The sequence below is a fragment of the Pristiophorus japonicus genome, chromosome 31, assembly GCF_044704955.1.
Source record: "Pristiophorus japonicus isolate sPriJap1 chromosome 31, sPriJap1.hap1, whole genome shotgun sequence".
In the NCBI taxonomy this organism is placed as follows: Eukaryota; Metazoa; Chordata; class Chondrichthyes; family Pristiophoridae; genus Pristiophorus; species Pristiophorus japonicus.
This window is the reverse complement of record NC_092007.1, coordinates 5944200-5966789: the sequence shown is the minus strand read 5'-3', so window position 1 is coordinate 5966789 and position 22590 is coordinate 5944200. Positions and strand designations below refer to the sequence as shown.

At 57.6% G+C, this 22590-nt stretch overlaps 1 protein-coding gene across 3 annotated transcripts in view; it reads left to right on the top strand.

Moving 5' to 3' along the window:
- Positions 1-22590, top strand: part of LOC139240374 (basal cell adhesion molecule-like) — a 166195-nt gene that overhangs the window by 88871 nt on the left and 54734 nt on the right. For all 3 annotated transcript variants that reach the window (XM_070868847.1, XM_070868845.1, XM_070868846.1), the window contains exon 2: positions 17706-17833. In XM_070868847.1, coding sequence (XP_070724948.1) covers positions 17706-17833 — 128 coding nt within the window. The remainder of the gene's footprint in view (positions 1-17705; positions 17834-22590) is intronic.

Sequence of the window (22590 nt, the reverse complement as noted above, 5' to 3'; positions counted from 1 at the left end):
CCCCTCTATCTCTCTCACCCTCTTCTGCCCTTTCTCCTCCCCTTCTCTCTCCCCTTCTCTCTCCCTCTCTCTCTCCCTCTCTCTCCCTCTCTCCCTGTCTCTCTCTCTCTGTCCCTCCTCTATCTTTCTCTCTCTCCCCTTTGTCCCCCCCTCTAGCTCTCTCTCTCTCCTCTCTCCCTCTCGCTCCCTGTCTCCCCTTCTCTCTCCCCCCCTCTCTCTCCCCCTCTCCTCCCCCTCTCTTTCTCCCTCTCTTTCTCCTTCTCCCTCTCTTTCTCCTCTCCTCGCTCTCCCCTTCTCTCTCCCCCTCACTCCCCCTCTCTTTCACTTCTCTCTCCCTCTCTCCCCCTCTCTCTCCCTCTCTCCCCCTTTTTCTCCTCTCCCTCCACTCTCCTCTCTCCCTCTCTCCCCTCTCTCTCCCCCTCTCTTTCTCCCTCTCTCCCCCCTCTTTCTCTGTCTCTCCCACTCTCTCTCCGCCTCACTTCCCCTCTCTCTCCCTTCTCTCTCCCTCTCTCCCCCTCTCTCTCCCTCCCTCTCTCCCTCCCTCTCTCCCCCCTGTCTCCTCCTCTCTCCCCCCTCTCCCCCTCTCTCTCCCCTTCTCTCTCCCCTTCTTCTCTCCCCCCTCTCTCTCCCTCTCTATACCCTTCTCTCTCCCCTTCTCTCTCCCCTTCTCTCTCCCCCCTCTCTCTCCCTCTCTATACCCTTCTCTCTCCCCTTCTCTCTCTCCCTCTCTTCTCTCTCCCTTCTCTCTCCCCTTCTCTCTCCCCTTCTCTCTCTCTCTCTCTCCCCTTCTCTCTCTCTCTCTCTCTCTTTCCCCTTCTCTCTCTCCCTCACTTTCTCTCCCTCTCTTTCTCTCCCCTTCTCTCTCTCCCTCTCTTTTCTCTTCTCTCTCCCCTTTTCTCTCTCCCCTTCTCTCTCTCCCCTTCTCTCTCCCCCCTTCTCTCTCCCCTTCTCTCTCCCCTTTTCTCTCCCCCTCTCTCTCCTCCTCTCTCCCCCTTCTCTCTCTCCCCCCTCTCTCTCCCTCTCCCCCCTCTCTCTCCCTCTCCCCCCTCTCTTTCTCCCTCTCTCCCCCTCTCTCTCCCCTTCTCAGTCCCCCCCTCTCTCTCCCCTTCTCTCTCTCTCCCTCTCTTCTCTCTCCCCTTCTCTCTCCCCTTCTCTCTCTCGCTCTCCTTCTCTCTCTCCCCCTCTTTCTCTCCCCTTCTCTCTCTCCCTCTCCCTCTCTTTCCCCTTCTCTCTCCCCTTTTCTCTCTCCCCTTCTCTCTCCCCTTTTCTCTCTCCCCTTTTCTCTCTCCCCTTCTCTCTCCCCCTTTCTCTCCCCCTCTCTCTCCTCCTCTCTCCCCCTTCTCTCTCTCCCCCCTCTCTCTCCTCCTCTCTCTCCCTCTCCCCCCTCTCTTTCTCCCTCTCCCCTTCTCTCTCCCCCCCTCTCTCTCCCTCCCCCCCTCTCTCTCTCTCCCACCCCCTCTCTCCCCCTCCTCTCTGTCTCTCTCCATCTCTCTCTCTATTTTTCTCCTTTCTCTCTCTCTCTCCCCGCACTCTCCATCTTTCTCCCCCTCTCTCTTTTTCCCTCTCCTCTCCTCTTTCTCTCTCTCTCCCTCCCTCTCCCTCTTTCTGTCTCCCCCTCTCCCCTTCTCTCCATCTATATCTCCCTCTCTCTGTCTTCCTCTCCTCTCTTTCTCCCCCTCCCTCTCTATCTCTCTCCCCTTCTCTCCATCTATCTCTCCCTCTTTCTGTCTCTTTGTCCCTCTCCCTCTCTCTCCCCTCACTTCTCTCCGTCTCTCTCTCTCTTCCTCTCCCTCACTTCTCTCTCTCTCCCCTCTCTCTCCCCCTCTCTCTCTCTCCCTCTCTCGCACTCTCCCTCTCCCCCTCTGCAGAGGGCCCAGAATTCAGCACGGTGCGAGGCCAGGGCCGGGGGCGGACGGAACTGATTTGGCGACAGTTGCAGGTGTTATGCTCAAACATCTGTCCAGCTGTTCCACAAATTGTCTGTGCCTTGCGGCTTTTGCCACTGCCCGCCTGCCCGCCACTCGTTTAAAGGGACAGTCCTTCGATCAGAGCACGCCCCCCCTCCCCTCTCCCACTGCCTCCCCTCCTCTGCACACGGCGTTAACTCTTGCGGTGGGGGTAATGGTCCCATCGGGCTCCCCCCTCACCCCCACCCACCCACGGAACATCAGCCTCAGTGGCCACTCCTTCACGTGCCAGCCCAGACAGCGGCTGCCGAGTGGCTGTTCGAACACGCAAGGCCTCGCAGTCCTGATCAGACGGTGACGGACGGTCGGCTATTTGGCCGGGTCGGGCCTCGCAGCGGGGATCACCGAGTGCGTCACCTGGCTTTTTGAGCTGTGCAGGGGCACCGCAATCGAGGCCGGGCCGTGACTGCCGGCCGGCTGTTCTGCTGTGCGAGGATTCGCAGTCGCGCCCTGGCAGTCACTGCTGACCAGCTATTTGGCTGAGTCGGGCATCACGGTCGAGATCACAGCGGCTGCTGGCCGGCTCTTCGAACCTGTAGGGCATCACAGCCGTGCCCAGACAGTGACAGTCAGCCGGCTATTCGAACCTGTAGGGCATCACAGCCCTGCCCAGACAGTGACAGTCAGCCGGCTCTTCAAACCTGTAGGGCATCACAGCCATGCCCAGACAGTGACAGTCAGCCGGCTATTCGAACCTGTGGGGCGTCACAGCCGTGCCCAGACAGTGACAGTCACTGGCTATTCGAACCTATAGAGCATCACAGGTGTTTCCAGACAGTGACAGTTGGCTGGCTATTCGAACCTGTAGGGCATCACAGCCGTGCCCAGACAGTGACAGTCAGCCGGCTATTCGAACCTGTGGGGCGTCACAGCCGTGCCCAGACAGTGACAGTCAGCCAGCTGTTCGAACCTGTGGGGCATCACAGCCGTGCCCAGACAGTGACAGTCAGCCGGCTATTTGAACCTGCAGGGCATCACAGCATTGCCCAGTGACAGTCGGCCAGCTACTCGAAACTGCGGGGCATCACAGCTGTGCCCAGACAGTGACAGTCGGCTGGCTATTCAATCTTGTAGGGCATCACCGCTGAGCCCAGTCAGAGTCGGCCGGCTATTCGAACGCGTGGGGCATCACAGCTGTGCCCAGACAGTGACAGTCGGCTGGCTATTCGAATGCGTGGGGCATCACCGCTGAGCCCAGACAGTCAGAGTCGGCTGGCTATTCGAACGCATGGGGCGTCGCAACACGCACTCACCTTCTAACGGGGAAAACTCCGCCGCGACCGGGAAAGATTTCGCTCCCTCTCCCTCCTGTTCCTGGCCCAGGGGGCCCCGACCCGATTGTAGCCCCCCACCCCCCGTGCCGCGCCCCCCCACCCGGACCACACCAGCAGCTAATGCAATGCAGGCCAGGGGAGAAGCTAGGAGCCTCCTGCTCCATACGATCCAGCCACACACAGCTTGCCGCTGCCTCATTGACCCTCCAAGGGCGCTCGGACCGCAGGGTGAGAGGCTGAGTGCTCTGATGGTCATGGGACAGAACCTCGATCAATCACTCACTTATGTCTAATTGCACCGTAACTACGGCAATGTGTCATGTGATGCTGCTGAATATTGAGTCAGCTTCGATGATCGGAAGAGACTCTCATTTATACAGCTCCATTCACGACCTGAATATGTCCCAACGTGCTTCACAGCCATTTAAGTACACGCATCTATTTATTATTAATTCCCAGGATGTGGGCGTCACTGACAAGGCCGGCATCTATTGCCCATCCCTAGTCGTCCCTTGAGTAGGTGGTAATGAGCCGCTGCAGTCACTGTTGTATTGTGGGAAACACGGCAGCCAATTTGTGCACAGCAAGCTCCCACGAACAGCAAAGCGATAATGTCCAGATCATCGGTTTTAGTGACATTGATTGAGGGATAAATCTTTGCCCCAGGACACTGGGGCGAACTCCCCCTGCTCTTCCAAATACTGGCCGTGGGATCTTTTACATCCACCTGAGAGAGCAGACGGGGCCTCGGTTTAACATTTCATCCGACATACGGCACCTCCGACAGTGCGGCACTCCCTCAATACTGCCCCTCCGACAGTGCGGCACTCCCTCAGTACTGCCCCTCCGACAGTGCGGCACTCCCTCAGTACTGCCCCTCCGACAGTGCCGCACTCCCTCAGTACTGCCCCTCCGACAGTGCGGCACTCCCTCAGTACTGCCCCTCCGACAGTGCCGCACTCCCTCAGTACTGCCCCTCCGACAGTGCCGCACTCCCTCAGTACTGCCCCTCCGACAGTGTGGCGCTCCCTCAGTACTGCCCCTCCGACAGTGCCGCACTCCCTCAGTACTGCCCCTCCGACAGTGTGGTGCTCCCTCAGTACTGCCCCTCCGACAGTGCGGCGCTCCCTCAGTACCGCCCCTCCGACAGCGCAGTGCGGAGCTCCCTCAGTACTGCCCCTCCGACTGTGCGGCGCTCCCTCAGTACTGCCCCTCCGACAGTGCGGCGTTCCCTCAGTACCGCCCCTCCGACAGCGCAGTGCGGCGCTCCCTCAGTACAGGCAGTGGGAGAATCGGCCTGGATTTTGCGCTCGAGGCCGTGGAGTGGGACTCGGATCCACCACGCTCCTGACTCAGAGGTGGGCGGCCCACTGAGCCTGGTCTGACACTCCTCGGGGAGTGCCTGTACGGGGAAACGGGGACGCGTGCGTGTGCACGGACACTCAGCGTCCAGCTGACCGTACAACTGGGGCCTGTTGGCCGCTATCAGCCGCTGCTCCCGACCAGTGCTCAACGAAGGGACAGTGTGGGTGAGCTTCGAGGAAGTATTTGATCCTCCTGCTATCTGGCTGAGTGGGGCCAGAAAAGCTGAGAACGACCCCCCCCTCTTCCCCGCTTGGGGTTAACTCTCAAAGGAGTGAGGCCTAATTTCACCTCCCCTGAGGCCTTGGGGCCTTGGGGCCTGGCAATGAGTCAACGCCTTCAGAAGGGGCGCCGGGAAACGGGACTGGGATTCGGAAACCTGATCCTCGCTGGAAGGCTGGAGGAGTGTCGATTTTAAACCTTTAATTTGCAGGTTGCTTCGTGCTTGAAAGCGGCCAGCCGGAACACAGAGCAGACACTGCTGGGGGCGGGGGGGGGGTGGGGTGTGCGGGGAGGGATCACCTGCTTGCAACAGATAAATATTATTTGCCCGACGTATGGGTGTGTTTGAAAAGGCACCAGTTACGAAGGAAATGCAGGCAGGCCACGAAAGAATGTGCAGCAGCCCCACAAAGCTGTCCCATCAATCAGCCACGGTGTGTATCTTTCGGAACGGGGCCCGACTGAAAGGCTGTCTTCCTCATCCAGCCGCAGCTGTTTCACGTGTTGACGTGTCTCCAAGGAGCGCAGAGCTTTAAAATTATCTCAGGCCCACTCCCCCCACCCCTGCCGTCGACAAAGAAAGAAGGAGAGACAGACAGACAGAACAACAATTTATATTTATACAGTGCCTCCAACCTCGTGAAACGCCCCAAGCCGCTCCACAGGACACACAAGTAGAAATTGGGGGCAGGTGACCAAAAGCTGGGTCAATGAGGGGTGTTTTAAGGAGGGTCTTGAAGGAGGAGAGAGAGGCGGAGAGGTTTAGGGAGGGAGTTCCAGAGCTTGGGGCCCAGGCAACAGAAGGCACGGCCACCGATGGTGGAGCGATTATAATCAAGGATGGTCAGGAGGGCAGAATTAGAGGAGGGCAGAGATCTCGGGGGGGTGTAGGGGCTGGAGGAGGTTACAGAAATAGGGAGGGGTGTAGGGGCTGGAGGAGGTTACAGAAATAGGGAGGGGTGTAGGGGCTGGAGGAGGTTAGAGAGATAGGGAGGGGTGTAGGGGCTGGAGAAGGTTACAGAGATAGGGAGGGGTGTAGGGGCTGGAGGAGGTTACAGAGATAGGGAGGGGTGTAGGGGCTGGGGGAGGTTACAGAAATAGGGAGGGGAGTAGGGGCTGGAGGAGGTTACAGAGATAGGGAGGGGTGTAGGGGCTGGAGGAGGTTACAGAGATAGGGAGGGTTGTAGGGGCTGGAGGAGGTTACAGAGATAGGGAGGGGTGTAGGGACTGGAGGAGGTTACAGAAATAGGGAGGGGTGTAGGGGCTGGAGGAGGTTACAGAGATAGGGAGGGGTGTAGGGGCTGGAGGAGGTTACAGAGATAGGGAGGGGTGTAGGGGCTGGAGGAGGTTACAGAAATAGGGAGGGGTGTAGGGGCTGGAGGAGGTTACAGAGATAGGGAGAGGTGTAGGGGCTAGAGGAGGTTACAGAGATAGGGAGAGGTGTAGGGGCTGGAGGAGGTTAGAGAGATATGGAGGAGTGTAGGGGCTGGAGGAGGTTACAGAGAAAGGGAGGGGTGTAGGGGCTGGAGGAGGTTACAGAGATAGGGAGGTGAGTAGGGGCTGGAGGAGGTTACAGAGATAGGGAGGGGTGCAGGGCCTGGAGGATGTTACAGAGATAGGGAGGGGTGTAGTGGCTGGAGGAGGTTACAGAGATAGGGAGGTGAGTAGGGGCTGGAGGAGGTTACAGAGATAGGGAGGGGTGTAGGGGCTGGAGGAGGTTACAGAGATAGGGAGGGGTGTAGGGGTTGGAGGAGGTTACAGAGATAGGGAGGGGTGCAGGGCCTGGAGGATGTTACAGAGATAGGGAGGGGCTATGGTCATGGAGGGATTTGTACACCAGGATGAGAATTTTGAAATCGAGGTGTTCATTAACCGGGAGCCGATGTAGGTCAGTGAACACAGGGGGTGATGGGTGAGTGGGACTGGGTGTGAGTTAGGACACGGGGCAGTGAGCACAGGGGGTGATGGGTGAGTGGGACTGGGTGTGAGTTAGGACACGGGGCACAGGGGGTGATGGGTGAGCGGGACTGGGTGTGAGTTAGGACACGGGGCAGTGAGCACAGGGGGTGATGGGTGAGTGGGACTGGGTGTGAGTTAGGACACGGGGCACAGGGGGTGATGGGTGAGTGGGACTGGGTGTGAGTTAGGACACGGGGCAGTGAGCACAGGGGGTGATGGGTGAGTGGGACTGGGTGTGAGTTAGGACACGGGGCAGTGAGCACAGGGGGTGATGGGTGAGTGGGACTGGGTGTGAGTTAGGACACGGGGCACAGGGGGTGATGGGTGAGTGGGACTGGGTGTGAGTTAGGACACGGGGCAGTGAGCACAGGGGGTGATGGGTGAGTGGGACTGGGTGTGAGTTAGGACACGGGGCAGTGAGCACAGGGGGTGATGGGTGAGTGGGACTGGGTGTGAGTTAGGACACGGGGCAGTGAGCACAGGGGGTGATGGGTGAGCGGGACTCGGTGTGAGTTAGGACACGGGGCAGTGAGCACAGGGGGTGATGGGTGAGTGGGACTCGGTGTGAGTTAGGACACGGGTGGGGCAGACAGACTTGCATTCATATAGCGGCTCTCCCGACCGCCGGACGTACCAAAGCGCTTTTGCAGCCATTGGAATGCTGTTTGGAGTGTAGTCGCTATGTGGGCAATTTGCGCACAGCAAGCTCCCACACAGCGCTGTGATAATGAGCCAGAGCACCTGTTTTTGTTAGTGACGATGATCGAGGGATAAATACGGGCCCCGGGGACTTGGGGAGAATGCCCCTGCTGCACTTCGAAGCGAGGTTGTTCGATCGTTCCCTGACCCCGCTGTGTTTGTGTACGTTTAGCGAGCGGTGTTAAACAGCGAGGCTGGGCAGGATCTCCGGCTGGCTACTGTAAGCAGCAGTGTGTGGAACAGCGTAATTAGCACAGCAGCGAGTCGGTAAATGATCCACTGCCTCGCTCGGGCATCTCTCTCTCTCGCTCTCTGCTCCACTGAGCATCACAGCGGTCAGCAGGGCTGGGTCATCTGTGCGATTTGCCCCTCGCTATCTTCAAAGGGCCACGCACTTTTACTCATGTCAAGGGGACTTGTGTCTCGGCTCCCTCTCCCCACCCTCCCCCAACTCCGTCTCCCGAGAGCCCCCTGTCCGATTACTGTCTGGTCGCCCCCCCCTCACGCCCCCCCCCCCCAGGCCCCCTGTCGCCGATTCGTTATTCTGTCTGGGCCCAGCGAGCCCCCGCATCCCGAGGGTCACCACAGCAACTGGTGACCGAGGGAGGGGAGAGCGACCTGGCTGTGGCTCAGTGGGCAGCACACTCGCCCCTCAGTCACGAGGTTGTGGGTTCATGTCCCACTCCAGGGGCTTGAGCATTTAAGTCTCGGCTGACACTCCCAGTGCCAGTACTGAGGGAGCGCCGCACTGTCGGAGGGGCAGTACTGGGGGAGTGCCGCACTGTCGGAGGGGCAGTACTGAGGGAGCACCGCACTGTCAGATGGGCAGTACTGAGGGAGTGCCGCACTGTCGGAGGGGCAGTACTGGGGGAGTGCCGCACTGTCGGAGGGGCAGTACTGGGGGAGTGCCGCACTGTCAGAGGGGCAGTACTGAGGGAGCGCCGCACTGTCGGAGGGGCAGTACTGAGGGAGTGCTGCACTGTCGGAGGGGCAGTACTGAGGGAGTGCTGCACTGTCGGAGGGGCAGTACTGAGGGAGCGCCGCACTGTCAGAGGGGCAGTACTGAGGGAGCGCCGCACTGTCAGAGGGGCAGTACTGAGGGAGCTCCGCACTGTCGGAGGGGCAGTACTGAGGGAGTGCTGCACTGTCGGAGGGGCAGTACTGAGGGAAGGAGACGAAGGGAAAGTTTGATGAAGCACAGAATTCCATCGAGTGTCCAGCACAGGAACAGGACATTGGGCCCCAGCGCTCCGTGCCGTGGTTTATGTTCCACACCAGCCTCCCACCCCTCCCCTCCCTCCCCTCTTCAGTCTCCATCTCGCCCCAACACCATATCCTCCATTCCTTTCTCCCTCGTGTGTTTATCCAGCTTCCCCTTAAATGTGATCTGCTCTTGATAGAGTCGTTACGACACAGAAGGAGGCCATTCGGCCCATCGATTCCATGCCAGCTCTCTGTCGAGCACTCCCAGTCAGTCCCATTCCCCCGTTCTATCCCCGTAGCCTCCAGGTTTATTTCCCTCCAGTGCCTACCCAATTTCCTTTTGAAATCGTTGATTGTCTCTGCTTCCACCATCCTCATCGGCAGCGAGCTCCAGGTCATTGCCACTCGCTGCGTAAAGAGGTTCACCCTCACATCCCCCCTGTATCTCTTGCCCAAAACCTTCAATCTGTGTCCCCCAGTCCTTGTACCATCAGCTAATGGGGACAGCCTTTCTCTGTCTGCCTTGTCCAATCCCGACATAATCCTGTACACCTCTATCAAATCTCCCCTCAACCTCCTTCGCTCCGAGGAGAACAAGTACCCAGCTTCTCCAACCGAACCTTGTGGCTGAAGTCCCTCAGCCGTGGAACCATCCTTGTAAATCTGGAATTCACCTCAACCCCTCCCTGTGGCAGCGAGTTCCACATTCTCACCCCTCTCTGGGTAAAGAAGTTTCTCCTGAATTCCCCATTGGGTTTCTTGCTGACGATCTTATATTGATGGCCTCTCGTTATGCTCTTCCTCACAAGTGGGAAAATTCTCTCTACATCTCCCCTCTCTCTCATTGTCTTAAAGATTTCTATTGGAACGTCCCTCAGCTGTCTCCTATCTAGAGAAATGTGCCCCGGACTGTTCAGTGTTTCCTGAGGGGTATAACCTCTCACTTCTGGAATCAGGAAGGCAAATGGTATCTTGGCCTTTATTGCAAAGGGGGTTGGAATATAAAAGCAGGGAAGTCTTGCTACAGTTATACAGGGTATTGGTGAGGCCACACCTGGAGTACTGCGTGCAGTTTTGGTCTCCGTATTTACGAAAGGATACACTTGCTTTGGAGGCAGTTCAGAGAAGGTTCACTCGGTTGATTCCGGGGATGAGGGGGTTGACTTATGAGGAAAGGTTGAGGAGGTTGGGCCTCTACTCATTGGAATTCAGAAGAATGAGAGGTGATCTTATCGAAACGTATCAGATTATGAGGGGGCTCGACAAGGTGGATGCAGAGAGGATGTTTCCATTGATGGAGGAGACTAGAACTAGAGGGCATGATCTTAGACTAAGGGGCCGCCCATTTAAAACTGAGATGAGGAGGAATTTCTTCTCTCAGAGGGTTGTAAATCTGTGGAATTCGCTGCCCCAGAGAGCTGTGGAGGCTGGGTCATTGAATATATTTAAGGTGGAGAGAGACAGATTTTTGAGCGATAAGGGAGTGAAGGGTTATGGGGAGCGGGCGGGGAAGTGGAGCTGAGTCCATGATCGGATCAGCCATGATCGTGTTGAATGGTGGAGCAGGCTCGAGGGGCCGAATGGCCGACTCCTGCTCCTATTTCTTATGTTCTTATCATCCTTGTCAATGGATGATTGCAGGAGTTGAAAGGCTCTGGGCTGCTCGACTTTGAAAGAAAGGTTTGCGATGTGGGACGTCAGATGTTGGTGAGTGAGCCTGCTCTCTGTCAGAGGGCCGTGTTGACTTGACCACATGGAGTGCGGGTCTGTCGCTGTGAAATCTGTTTATTTTCGGGCAGGCCTGTGTGTGTGTGTGTGTGGCGGGGGGTTGGGGCGAGATTGACAGGCTGGGTCAGGCACAGAATGAAGGCACAGACTGAACAGCAGCTGGGGAGGACGGGCGCACGGATTGACTTATAAATGGAACACCAGGTCCTGCACAGAGCAGGTGGGGAGGGGAGGGGAGGCAGAGCGGGAGGTGGAGTGTGTGAGATCTCCAAACTGTGCTACGTACATATACTGTATATATATATATATATGTACACACAGGCCACACACAGACAGAGACTGAGACACACACACAGTGAGACAGAGACAGAGACAGAGAGACACACACACACAGACAGAGACAGAGAGAGACACACAGTGAGACAGAGACAGAGACAGACACTAAGAGACACACACATACACAATGAGACAGAGACAGACACTGAGAGACAGACATACACACACACACACAGACAGAGACAGAGACACACACACAGTGAGACAGAGACAGAGACACACACACACAGGCCACACACAGACAGAGGCAGAGAGACACACACACAGTGAGAGACAGAGACACACACACAGACAGAGACAGACACAGAGACACACACACACAGACAGAGACAGACACTGAGAGACACACACACAGAACAGACAGAGACAGACACTGAGAGACACACACACACAGACAGACAGAGACAGACACTGAGAGACACACACACACACACACACACACACACACACAGTGAGACAGAGACAGACACCGAGACAGAGAGACACACACAGTGAGACAGAGACAGAGACAGACACTGAGAGACACACACACACGCACACACAGTGAGACAGAGATAGACACCGAGAGACAGACAGGCAGACACACACACACACACACACACACACACACACACAGTGAGACACACACACACACACACACAGTGAGACAGAGAGAGACACCGAGAGACAGACAGGCAGGCACACATACACACACACACACACAGTGAGACAGAGATAGACACTGAGAGACAGACAGGCAGACACACACACACACACACAGTGAGATGGAGACAGACACTGAGAGACAGACAGGCAGACACACACACACACACAGTGAGACGGAGACAGACACTGAGAGACAGACAGATAGACAGACACACACACACACACACAGTGAGACGGAGACAGACACTGAGAGACAGACAGACACACACACACACACACACAGTGAGACGGAGACAGACACAGTGAGACAGACACACACACACACACATGCTGATGGAATAAAACACACGGGCCGACATGTCCCATTCCAGCCCTATCTGGCCCTCCCAGCAACTCTCGGCCCTTGGGGGATAGAGGGAGCTCGAAACCTCTCGGGGCCGCTGACCGACCGACCTTCCCTTTCCTGTCCCCTGATCCCTCCCCCGTCCTGAACCCTGCAATCCACCATCTAATTCCTCTCCCTGATCCCTGATTTCCCCAGTCCCGATCCCTGATTTCCCCGGTCCCGAGCTCTGATTATCCCAGTCCTGATCCCTGATTTCCCCGGTCCCAAGCTCTGATTATCCCAGTCCTGATCTCTGATTTCCCCAGTCCCAATCCCTGATTTCCTCAGTCCTGATTCCTGATTTCCCCAGTCCTGATATGTGATTTCCCCAGTACTGATCCCTGATTTCCTCGGTCCCGATCCCTGATTTCCTCAGTCCCGATCCCTGATTTCCCCAGTCCCGATCCCTGATTTCCTCAGTCCCGATCCCTGATTTCCCCATTCCCCATTCCTGATTTCTTTTGTCCCGATCCTTGATTTCCTCAGTCCCGATCCCTGATTTCCCCATTCCCCATTCCTGATTTCCTTTGTCCCGATCCTTGATTTCCTCAGTCCCGATCCCTGATTTCCCCGGTCCCGAGCTCTGATTATCCCAGTCCTGATCTCTGATTTCCTCAGTCCTGATCTCTGATTTCCCAATCCCGATCTCTAATTTCCTCATCCCGATCCCTGATTTCCCCAGTCCCGATCCCTGATTACCTGATCCCTGATTTCCTCAGTCCCGATCCCTGATTTCCCAATCCCGATCCCCGATTTCCCGAGTCCGGATCCCTGATTTCCCAATCCTGATCCCCAATTTCCCCAGTCCCGATCCCTGATTTCCTCAGTCCCAATCCCGGATTTCCCAATCCCGATCCCTGATTTCCCCAGTCCCGATCCCTGATTTCCCCAGTTCCGATCCATGATTTCCCAATCCTGATCCCTGATTTCCCCAGTCCCTATCCCTGAGTCCCTCTCCTCATTCCTGCTTCCATCTCCTCCCCCCCCACTCCTGAATCCTGCAATCCACATCTAATCCCGACTGCTATCTCCTGATCCCTCATCCCCGGTTCGGAAGCCGATTGAGGGTGTGGGGGGGGGGGGGGGGGTTTCCGCGATGCTTCACGTAGCCGAACAGCTAGATGTTCTCTGCCCAGTCCCGACCGTGCATGAACGGCGGCTCGGAGGGAGGGAGGGAGGGATGGCAGGCCACGGATTGCCCGCTCCCAGGTGGGACAGGGCGTGGCAGGGTATGGGGGGGGAGGGGTGTGGCTGGGGCGGTGATCGCGAGACAGAAATGAATGAACACCGAGGTGAGTTTTATTCTCTGTAGCCCAGAGTGATGCACCCCCTGCCGCCCTCTCTTCATGTCGAGATGAAACAGGATGCAATGCTCCCTCAGAAAATCAGCTCGGCAACTCCGAGCTCGTTAAGTAAAACAGAGCTCGACTTCAAACAACGGATTTGGTGCCTGGGGAGAGTGGGGGAGGTGTGGGGAGCGGCAAGATCAGAGGGTGTTCGACAGGCCTCTCCGGCACTCAAAGCTTTCATCTCACTTTCTGCCTCTCAGCCACTCGACAGACGCCGTGCTGTTTGTGTCTGATCTTCTCTGTCTCTGCTCTGGGGCACAGTTAGTGTTTATGATCAAGTGTGATTTAGACGGAGCGTGCATTATAACTCACCCGGGCAGCATCAGCTAAAATGTTTATGCATGAGGGTTTGTACATGTGCATCTGTCTGTCACTCACACACACACTCACACGCACTCACACACAAACACACTCACACTCTCACACACGCACACATACACACACACACACACACACTCAAACACACGCACTCACACACAAACACACTCACACTCTCACACACGCACACATACACACACACACACACACACACACACTCAAACACACGCACTCACACACAAACACACTCACACTCATACACACAAACACACTCACACACACACACACACACATACACACACACACACTCACACACAAACACACTCACACACACACACACACTCACACACACACTCATACACACACACACACTCACACACACACTCACACACTCTCACACTCACACTCTCACACTCACTCACTCACTCACACACACTCTCGGCTGCCCCGTATCCTAACTCGCACCGAGTCCCACTCACCCATCATCCCCTGTGCTCACTGTCCGTGTCCGAACTCGTACCGAGTTCTGCTCACCCATCACTCCCTGTGCTCACTGTCCCGTGTCCTAACTCGCACCGAGTCCCGCTCACCCATCACCCCCTGTGCTCACTGCCCCCGTGTCCTAACTCGCACCGAGTCCCACTCACCCATCACCCCCTGTGCTCACTGACCTACATTTGCTCCCGGTTACACAACGCCTCGATTTCAAAATTCTCATCCTTGTTTACAAATCCTTCCATGGCCCTCACCCCTCCCTATCTCTGTAACCTCCTCCAGCCCAGAACCCCCCAAGATCTCTGCCCTCCTCTAATTCTGCCCTCTTGACCATCCCTGATTATAATCGCTCCACCATCGGTGGCCGTGCCTTCTGTTGCCTGGGCCCCAAGCTCTGGAACTCCCTCCCTAAACCTCTCCGCCTCTCTAAACCTCTCTCTCCTCCTTCAAGACGCTCCTTAAAACCGACCTCATTGACCAACCTGCGCTAATTTCTTCTCAAGCGACTCGGAGTCAATCATATTTGTTTGGTCTTACAACAATCTGTGAAGGGCAGGACCGGAACCAATGTCCGAAGGGGAGTGTTTGCTAGTACTGTTGGGGAGGAGTTAAACTAATATGGCAGGGGGATGGGAACCAATGGAGGGAGACAGAGGGAAACAAAAAAGAGATAAAAGCAAAAAACAGAAAGGAGATGAGAAAAAGTGGAGGGCAGAGAAACGCAAGACAAAGAACAAAAAGGGCCACTGTACAACAAAATTCTAAAAGGACAAAGGGTGTTAAAAAAACAAGCCTGAAGGCTTTGTGTCTTAATGCAAGGAGTATCCGTAATAAGGTGGATGAATTAACTGTGCAAATAGATGTTAACAAATATGATGTGATTGAGATTACGGTGACGTGGCTCCAGGATGATCAGGGCTGGGAACTCAACATCCAGGGGTATTCAACATTCAGGAAGGATAGAATAAAAGGAAAAGGAGGTGGGGCAGCATTGCTGGTTAAAGAGGAGATTAATAGAATAGTTAGGAATGACATTAGCTTGAATGATGTGGAATCTATATGGGTAGAGCTGCAGAACACCAAAGGGCAAAAAACGTTAGTGGGACTTGTGTACAGACCTCCAAATAGTAGCAGTGATGTTGGGGAGGGCATCAAACAGGAAATTAGGGGTGCATGCAATAAGGGTGCAGCAGTTATAATGGGTGACTTTAATATGCACATAGATTGGGCTAACCAAACTGGAAGCAATACGGTGGAGGAGGATTTCCTGGAGTGCATAAGGGATGGTTTTCTAGACCAATATGTCGAGGAACCAACTAGGGGGGAGGCCATCTTAGACTGGGTGTGGTGTAATGAGAGAGGATTAATTAGCAATCTCATTGTGCGAGGCCCCTTGGGGAAGAGTGACCATAATATGGTGGAATTCTGCATTGGGATGGAGAATGAAACAGTTAATTCAGAGACCATGGTCCAGAACTTAAAGAAGGGTAACTTTGAAGGTATGAGGCGTGAATTGGCTAGGATAGATTGGTGAATGATACTGAAGGGGTTGACTGTGGATGGGCAATGGCAGACATTTAGAGACCGCATGGATGAATTACAACAATTGTACATTCCTGTCTGGCGTAAAAATAAAAAAGGGAAGGTGGGTCAACCGTGGCTATCAAGGGAAATCAGGGATAGTATTAAAGCCAAGGAAGTGGCATACAAATTGGCCAGAAATAGCAGCGAACCCGGAGACTGGGAGAAATTTAGAACTCAGCAGAGGAGGACAAAGGGTTTGATTAGAGCAGGGAAAATAGAGTATGAGAAGAAGCTTGCAGGGAACATTAAGACGGACTGCAAAAGTTTCTATAGATATGTAAAGAGAAAAAGGTTAGTGAAGACAAATGTAGGTCCCCTACAGTCAGAATCAGGGGAAGTCATAACGGGGGACAAAGAAATGGCAGACCAATTGAACAAGTACTTTGGTTCAGTATTCACAAAGGAGGACACTAACAACATTCCGGATATAAAAGGGGTCAGAGGGTCCAGTAAGGAGGAGGAACTGAGGGAAATCCTTATTAGTCGGGAAATGTGTTGGGGAAATTAATGGGATTGAAGGCCGATAAATCCCCAGGGCCTGATGGACTGCATCCCAGAGTACTTAAGGAGGTGGCCTTGGAAATAGTGGATGCATTGACAGTCATTTTCCAACATTCCATTGACTCTGGATCAGTTCCTATCTAGTTTAGGGTAGCCAATGTAACCCCACTTTTTAAAAAAGGAGGGAGAGAGAAAACAGGGAATTATAGACCGGTCAGCCTGACCTCAGTAGTGGGTAAAATGATGGAATCAATTATTAAGGATGTCATAGCAGCGCATTTGGAAAGAGGTGACATGATAGGTCCAAGTCAGCATGGATTTGTGAAAGGGAAATCATGCTTGACAAATCTTCTGGAATTTTTTGAGGATGTTTCCAGCAGAGTGGACAAGGGAGAACCATTTGATGTGGTATATCTGGACTTTCAGAAGGCTTTCGACAAGGTCCCACACAAGAGATTAATGTGCAAAGTTAAAGCACATGGGATTGGGGGTAGTGTGCTGACGTGGATTGAGAACTGGTTGTCAGACAGGAAGCAAAGAGTAGGAGTAAATGGGGACTTTTCAGAATGGCAGGCAGTGACTAGTGGGGTACCGCAGGGTTCTGTGCTGGGGCCCCAGCTGTTTACACTGTACATTAATGATTTAGACGAGGGGATTAAATGTAGTATCTCCAAATTTGCGGATGACACTAAGTTGGGTGGCAGTGTGAGCTGCGAGGAGGATGCTGTGAGGCTGCAGAGCGACTTGGATAGGTTAGGTGAGTGGGCAAATGCGTGGCAGATGAAGTATAATGTGGATAAATGTGAGGTTATCCACTTTGGTGGTAAAAACAGAGAGACAGACTATTATCTGAATGGTGACAGATTAGGAAAAGGGGAGGTGCAAAGAGACCTGGGTGTCATGGTTCATCAGTCATTGAAGGTTGGCATGCAGGTACAGCAGGCGGTTAAGAAAGCAAATGGCATGTTGGCCTTCATAGCGAGGAGATTTGAGTACAGGGGCAGGGAGGTGTTGCTACAGTTGTACATGGCCTTGGTGAGGCCACACCTGGAGTATTGTGTACAGTTTTGGTCTCCGAACCTGAGGAAGGACATTCTTGCTATTGAGGGAGTGCAGCGAAGGTTCACCAGACTGATTCCCGGGATGGCGGGACTGACCTATCAAGAAAGACTGGATGAACTGGGCTTGTATTCACTGGAGTTCAGAAGAATGAGAGGGGACCTCATAGAAACGTTTAAAATTCTGACGGGTTAGACAGGTTAGATGCAGGAAGAATGTTCCCAATGTTGGGGAAGTCCAGAACCAGAGGACACAGTCTAAGGATAAGGGGTAAGCCATTTAGGACCGAGATGAGGAGAAACTTCTTCACCCAGAGAGTGGTGAACCTGTGGAATTCTCTACCACACAAAAGGAGTGAGATGTAGTCCTTACTACTAGGGGGATCAAGGGGTATGGAGAGAAAGCAGGAATGGGGTACTGAAGTTGCATGTTCAGCCATGAACTCATTGAACGGCGGTGCAGGCTAGAAGGGCCGAATGGCCTACTCCTGCACCTATTTTCTATGTTTCGAAGTGCCCTGGGACCCTTCCCGACGTTAAAGGCGCTATATAAATTCAGGTAGTTGTTGCGGGGCAGTAGCTCGGACGCTAACCTCTCTCCCGTTGACTTTCCCGGACAGGCACGGCAGGGTCGGTGGAAGTGTCGGTTCCCGAGCGGCTGGAATCGGAGGTGGGAAGTCCGGTGAGGATCCCTTGCACCCACACCATCACCGGCCCCCGCAGCAACGTCATGGTGGAGTGGTTCATCGTGAGTACGCCTGGGGCTGATGGTCAGAGCGGCTGGGGGCATCGCGGATTCCAGCGGGGAGCACCTCCGGGGGTGTGTGGCGGGTGGGGGGGGGGGCAAGTGCCGGGTACAAACGCACGAGGGAATGAGCGAGAGGCTTTGCCACAAAGTCCGGGCGGGAGAACTTGCTATTCCACGGGCCAACCAGACTCTCACGTCCCCGAGAGCGATCGCGACACTCACTCATCTCCTCCGAGCCCTCATTGAAACTCAGAGCCCCTCCACCCCTCCAACTCCCCCGACAATCCACCCCTCCCTCCCCGACAATCCACCCCTCCCTCCCCGACAATCCACCCCTCCCCACCCTCCCTCTCCGACAATCCACCCCTCCCCCTCCGACAATCCACCCCTCCCCCGACAATCCACCCCTCCCCCTCCGACAATCCACCCCTCCCCCTCCGACAATCCACCCCTCCCCCGACAATCCACCCCTCCCCCTCCGACAATCCCCCCTCCCTCCCCGACAATCCACCCCTCCCTCCCCGACAATCCACCCCTCCCCCTCCGACAATCCCCCCTCCCTCCCCGACAATCCACCCCTCCCTCCCCGACAATCCACCCCTCCCTCCCCGACAATCCACCCCTCCCCCTCCGACAATCCACCCTCCCCCGACAATCCACCCCTCCCCCTCCGACAATCCACCCTCCCCCGACAATCCACCCCTCCCCCTCCGACAATGCACCCCTCCCCCTCCGACAATCCACCCCTCCCCCTCCGACAATGCACCCCTCCCCCTCCGACAATCAACCCCTCCCCCTCCGACAATCCACCCCTCCCCCTCCGACAATCCACCCCTCCCCCGACAATCCACCCCTCCCCCGACAATCCACCCCTCCCCCTCCGACAATCCACCCTCCCCCGACAATCCACCCCTCCCCCGACAATCCACCCCTCCCCCCGACAATCCACCCCTCCCCCCGACAATCCACCCCTCCCCCCGACAATCCACCCCTCCCCCCGACAATCCACCCCTCCCCCCGACAATCCACCCCTCCCCCCGACAATCCACCCTCCCCCGACAATCCACCCCTCCCCCGACAATCCACCCCTCCCCCCGACAATCCACCCCTCCCCCCGACAATCCACCCCTCCCCCCGACAATCCACCCCTCCCCCTCCGACAATCCACCCCTCCCCCGACAATCCACCCCTCCCCCCGACAATCCACCCCTCCCCCCGACAATCCACCCCTCCCCCTCCGACAATCCACCCCTCCCCCCGACAATCCACCCCTCCCCCGACAATCCACCCCTCCCCCCGACAATCCACCCCTCCCCATCCGACAATCCACCCCTCCCCCCGACAATCCACCCCTCCCCCGACAATCCACCCCTCCCCCCGACAATCCACCCCTCCCCATCCGACAATCCACCCCTCCCCCGACAATCCACCCCTCCCCCCGACAATCCCCCCTCCCTCCCCGACAATCCACCCCTCCCCATCCGACAATCCACCCCTCCCCATCCGACAATCCACCCCTCCCTCCCCGACAATCCCCCCTCCCTCCCCGACAATCCACCCCTCCCCCTCCGACAATCCACCCCTCCCCCTCCGACAATCCACCCCTCCCCCTCCGACAATCCACCCCTCCCCATCCGACAATCCACCCCTCCCTCCCCGACAATCCCCCCTCCCTCCCCGACAATCCACCCCTCCCCCGACAATCCACCCCTCCCCCGACAATCCACCCCTCCCCATCCGACAATCCACCCCTCCCCCTCCGACAATCCACCCCTCCCCATCCGACAATCCACCCCTCCCCCTCCGACAATCCACCCCTCCCCATCCGACAATCCACCCCTCCCCTCCGACAATCCACCCCTCCCCCGACAATCCACCCCTCCCCCGACAATCCACCCCTCCCCCGACAATCCACCCCTCCCCACCCTCCCTCTCCGACAATCCACCCCTCCCCCTCCGACAATCCACCCCTCCCCCTCCGACAATCCACCCCTCCCCCGACAATCCCCCCTCCCCCGACAATCCACCCCTCCCCCTCCGACAATCCACCCCTCCCCCTCCGACAATCCACCCCTCCCCCGACAATCCACCCCTCCCCCCGACAATCCACCCCTCCCCACCCTCCCTCTCTGACAATCCACCCCTCCCCATCCGACAATCCACCCCTCCCCCTCCGACAATCCACCCCTCCCCCGACAATCCCCCCTCCCCCGACAATCCACCCCTCCCCCTCCGACAATCCACCCCTCCCCCTCCGACAATCCACCCCTCCCTCCCCGACAATCCACCCCTGCCCCTCCGACAATCCACCCCTCCCCATCCGACAATCCCCCCTCCCTCCCCGACAATCCACCCCTCCCCCGACAATCCACCCCTCCCCCGACAATCCACCCCTCCCCATCCGACAATCCACCCCTCCCCCTCCGACAATCCACCCCTCCCCCTCCGACAATCCACCCCTCCCCCCCGACAATCCACCCCTCCCCCTCGACAATCCACCCCTCCCCCTCCGACAATCCACCCCTCCCCCCCGACAATCCACCCCTCCCCCTCCGACAATCCCCCCTCCCTCCCAGACAATCCACCCCTCCCCCTCCGACAATCCACCCCTCCCCCTCCGACAATCCACCCCTCCCCCCCCGACAATCCACCCCTCCCCCTCCGACAATCCACCCCTCCCCCTCCGACAATCCCCCCTCCCCTCCCCGACAATCCACCCCCTCCCCCTCCGACAATCCACCCCTCCCCTCCGACAATCCCCCCTCCCTCCCCGACAATCCACCCCTCCCCCTCCGACAATCCACCCCTCCCCCTCCGACAATCCACCCCTCCCCCGACAATCCACCCCTCCCCCGACAATCCACCCCTCCCCCCGACAATCCACCCCTCCTCCTCCGACAATCCACCCTCCCCATCCGACAATCCCCCCTCCCTCCCCCGACAATCCACCCCTCCCCCCCGACAATCCACGCCTCCCCCGACAATCCACCCCTCCCCCGACAATCCACCCCTCCCCACCCTCCCTCTCCGACAATCCACCCCTCCCCCTCCGACAATCCACCCCTCCCCCTCCGACAATCCACCCCTCCCCCGACAATCCACCCCTCCCCCTCCGACAATCCCCCCTCCCTCCCCCGACAATCCACCCCTCCCCCCTCCGACAATCCACCCCTCCCCCTCCGACAATCCCCCTCCCTCCCCGACAATCCACCCCTCCCCCCCGACAATCCACCCCTCCCCCTCCGACAATCCACCCCTCCCCCGACAATCCACCCCTCCCTCCCCGACAATCCACCCCTCCCCCTCCGACAATCCACCCCTCCCCCTCCGACAATCCACCCCTCCCCCTCCGACAATCCACCCCTCCCCCCCGACAATCCACCCCTCCCCCCCGACAATCCACCCCTCCTCCTCCGACAATCCACCCCTCCCCATCCGGACAATCCACCCCTCCCCCCCGACAATCCACCCCTCCCCCGACAATCCACCCCTCCCCCGACAATCCACCCCTCCCCACCCTCCCTCTCCGACAATCCACCCCTCCCCCTCCGACAATCCACCCCTCCCCCTCCGACAATCCACCCCTCCCCCGACAATCCACCCCTCCCCCTCCGACAATCCCCCCTCCCTCCCCGACAATCCACCCCTCCCCCTCCGACAATCCACCCCTCCCCCCCGACAATCCACCCCTCCCCATCCGACAATCCACCCCTCCCCCTCCGACAATCCACCCCTCCCCCGACAATCCCCCCTCCCCCGACAATCCACCCCTCCCCCTCCGACAATCCACCCCTCCCTCCCCGACAATCCCCCCTCCCCCGACAATCCACCCCTCCCCCTCCGACAATCCACCCCTCCCCCTCCGACAATCCACCCCTCCCCCTCCGACAATCCACCCCTCCCCCGACAATCCCCCCTCCCCCCCGACAATCCACCCCTCCCCCTCGACAATCCACCCCTCCCCCCCCGACAATCCACCCCTCCCCCTCCGACAATCCCCCTCCCTCCCCGACAATCCACCCCTCCCCCTCCGACAATCCACCCCTCCCCCTCCGACAATCCCCCCTCCCTCCCCGACAATCCACCCCTCCCCCTCCGAGAATCCAACCCTCCCCCGACAATCCACCCCTCCCCCTCCGACAATCCACCCCTCCCCCCCGACAATCCACCCCTCCCCCCCGACAATCCACCCCTCCCCCTCCAACAATCCACCCCTCCCCCTCCGACAATCCACCCCTCCCCCCCCGACAATCCACCCCTCCCCCCCGACAATCCACCCCTCCCCCTCCGACAATCCACCCCTCCCCCTCCGACAATCCACCCCTCCCCCCCGACAATCCACCCCTCCCCCCGACAATCCACCCCTCCCCCTCCGACAATCCACCCCTCCACCCCTCCCCCTCCCCCCCTCCGACAATCCACCCCTCCCCCCGACAATCCACCCCTCCTCCTCCGACAATCCACCCCCTCCCCCCGACAATCCACCCCTCCCCCGACAATCCCCCCCTCCCCCCCGACAATCCACCCCTCCCCCGACAATCCACCCCTCCCCCTCCGACAATCCACCCCTCCCCCTCCGACAATCCACCCCTCCCCCTCCGACAATCCACCCCTCCCCCGACAATCCACCCCTCCCCCGACAATCCACCCCTCCCCCCGACAATCCACCCCTCCCCCCGACAATCCACCCCTCCCCCTCCGACAATCCACCCCTCCCCCCAACAATCCACCCCTCCTCCTCCGACAATCCACCCCTC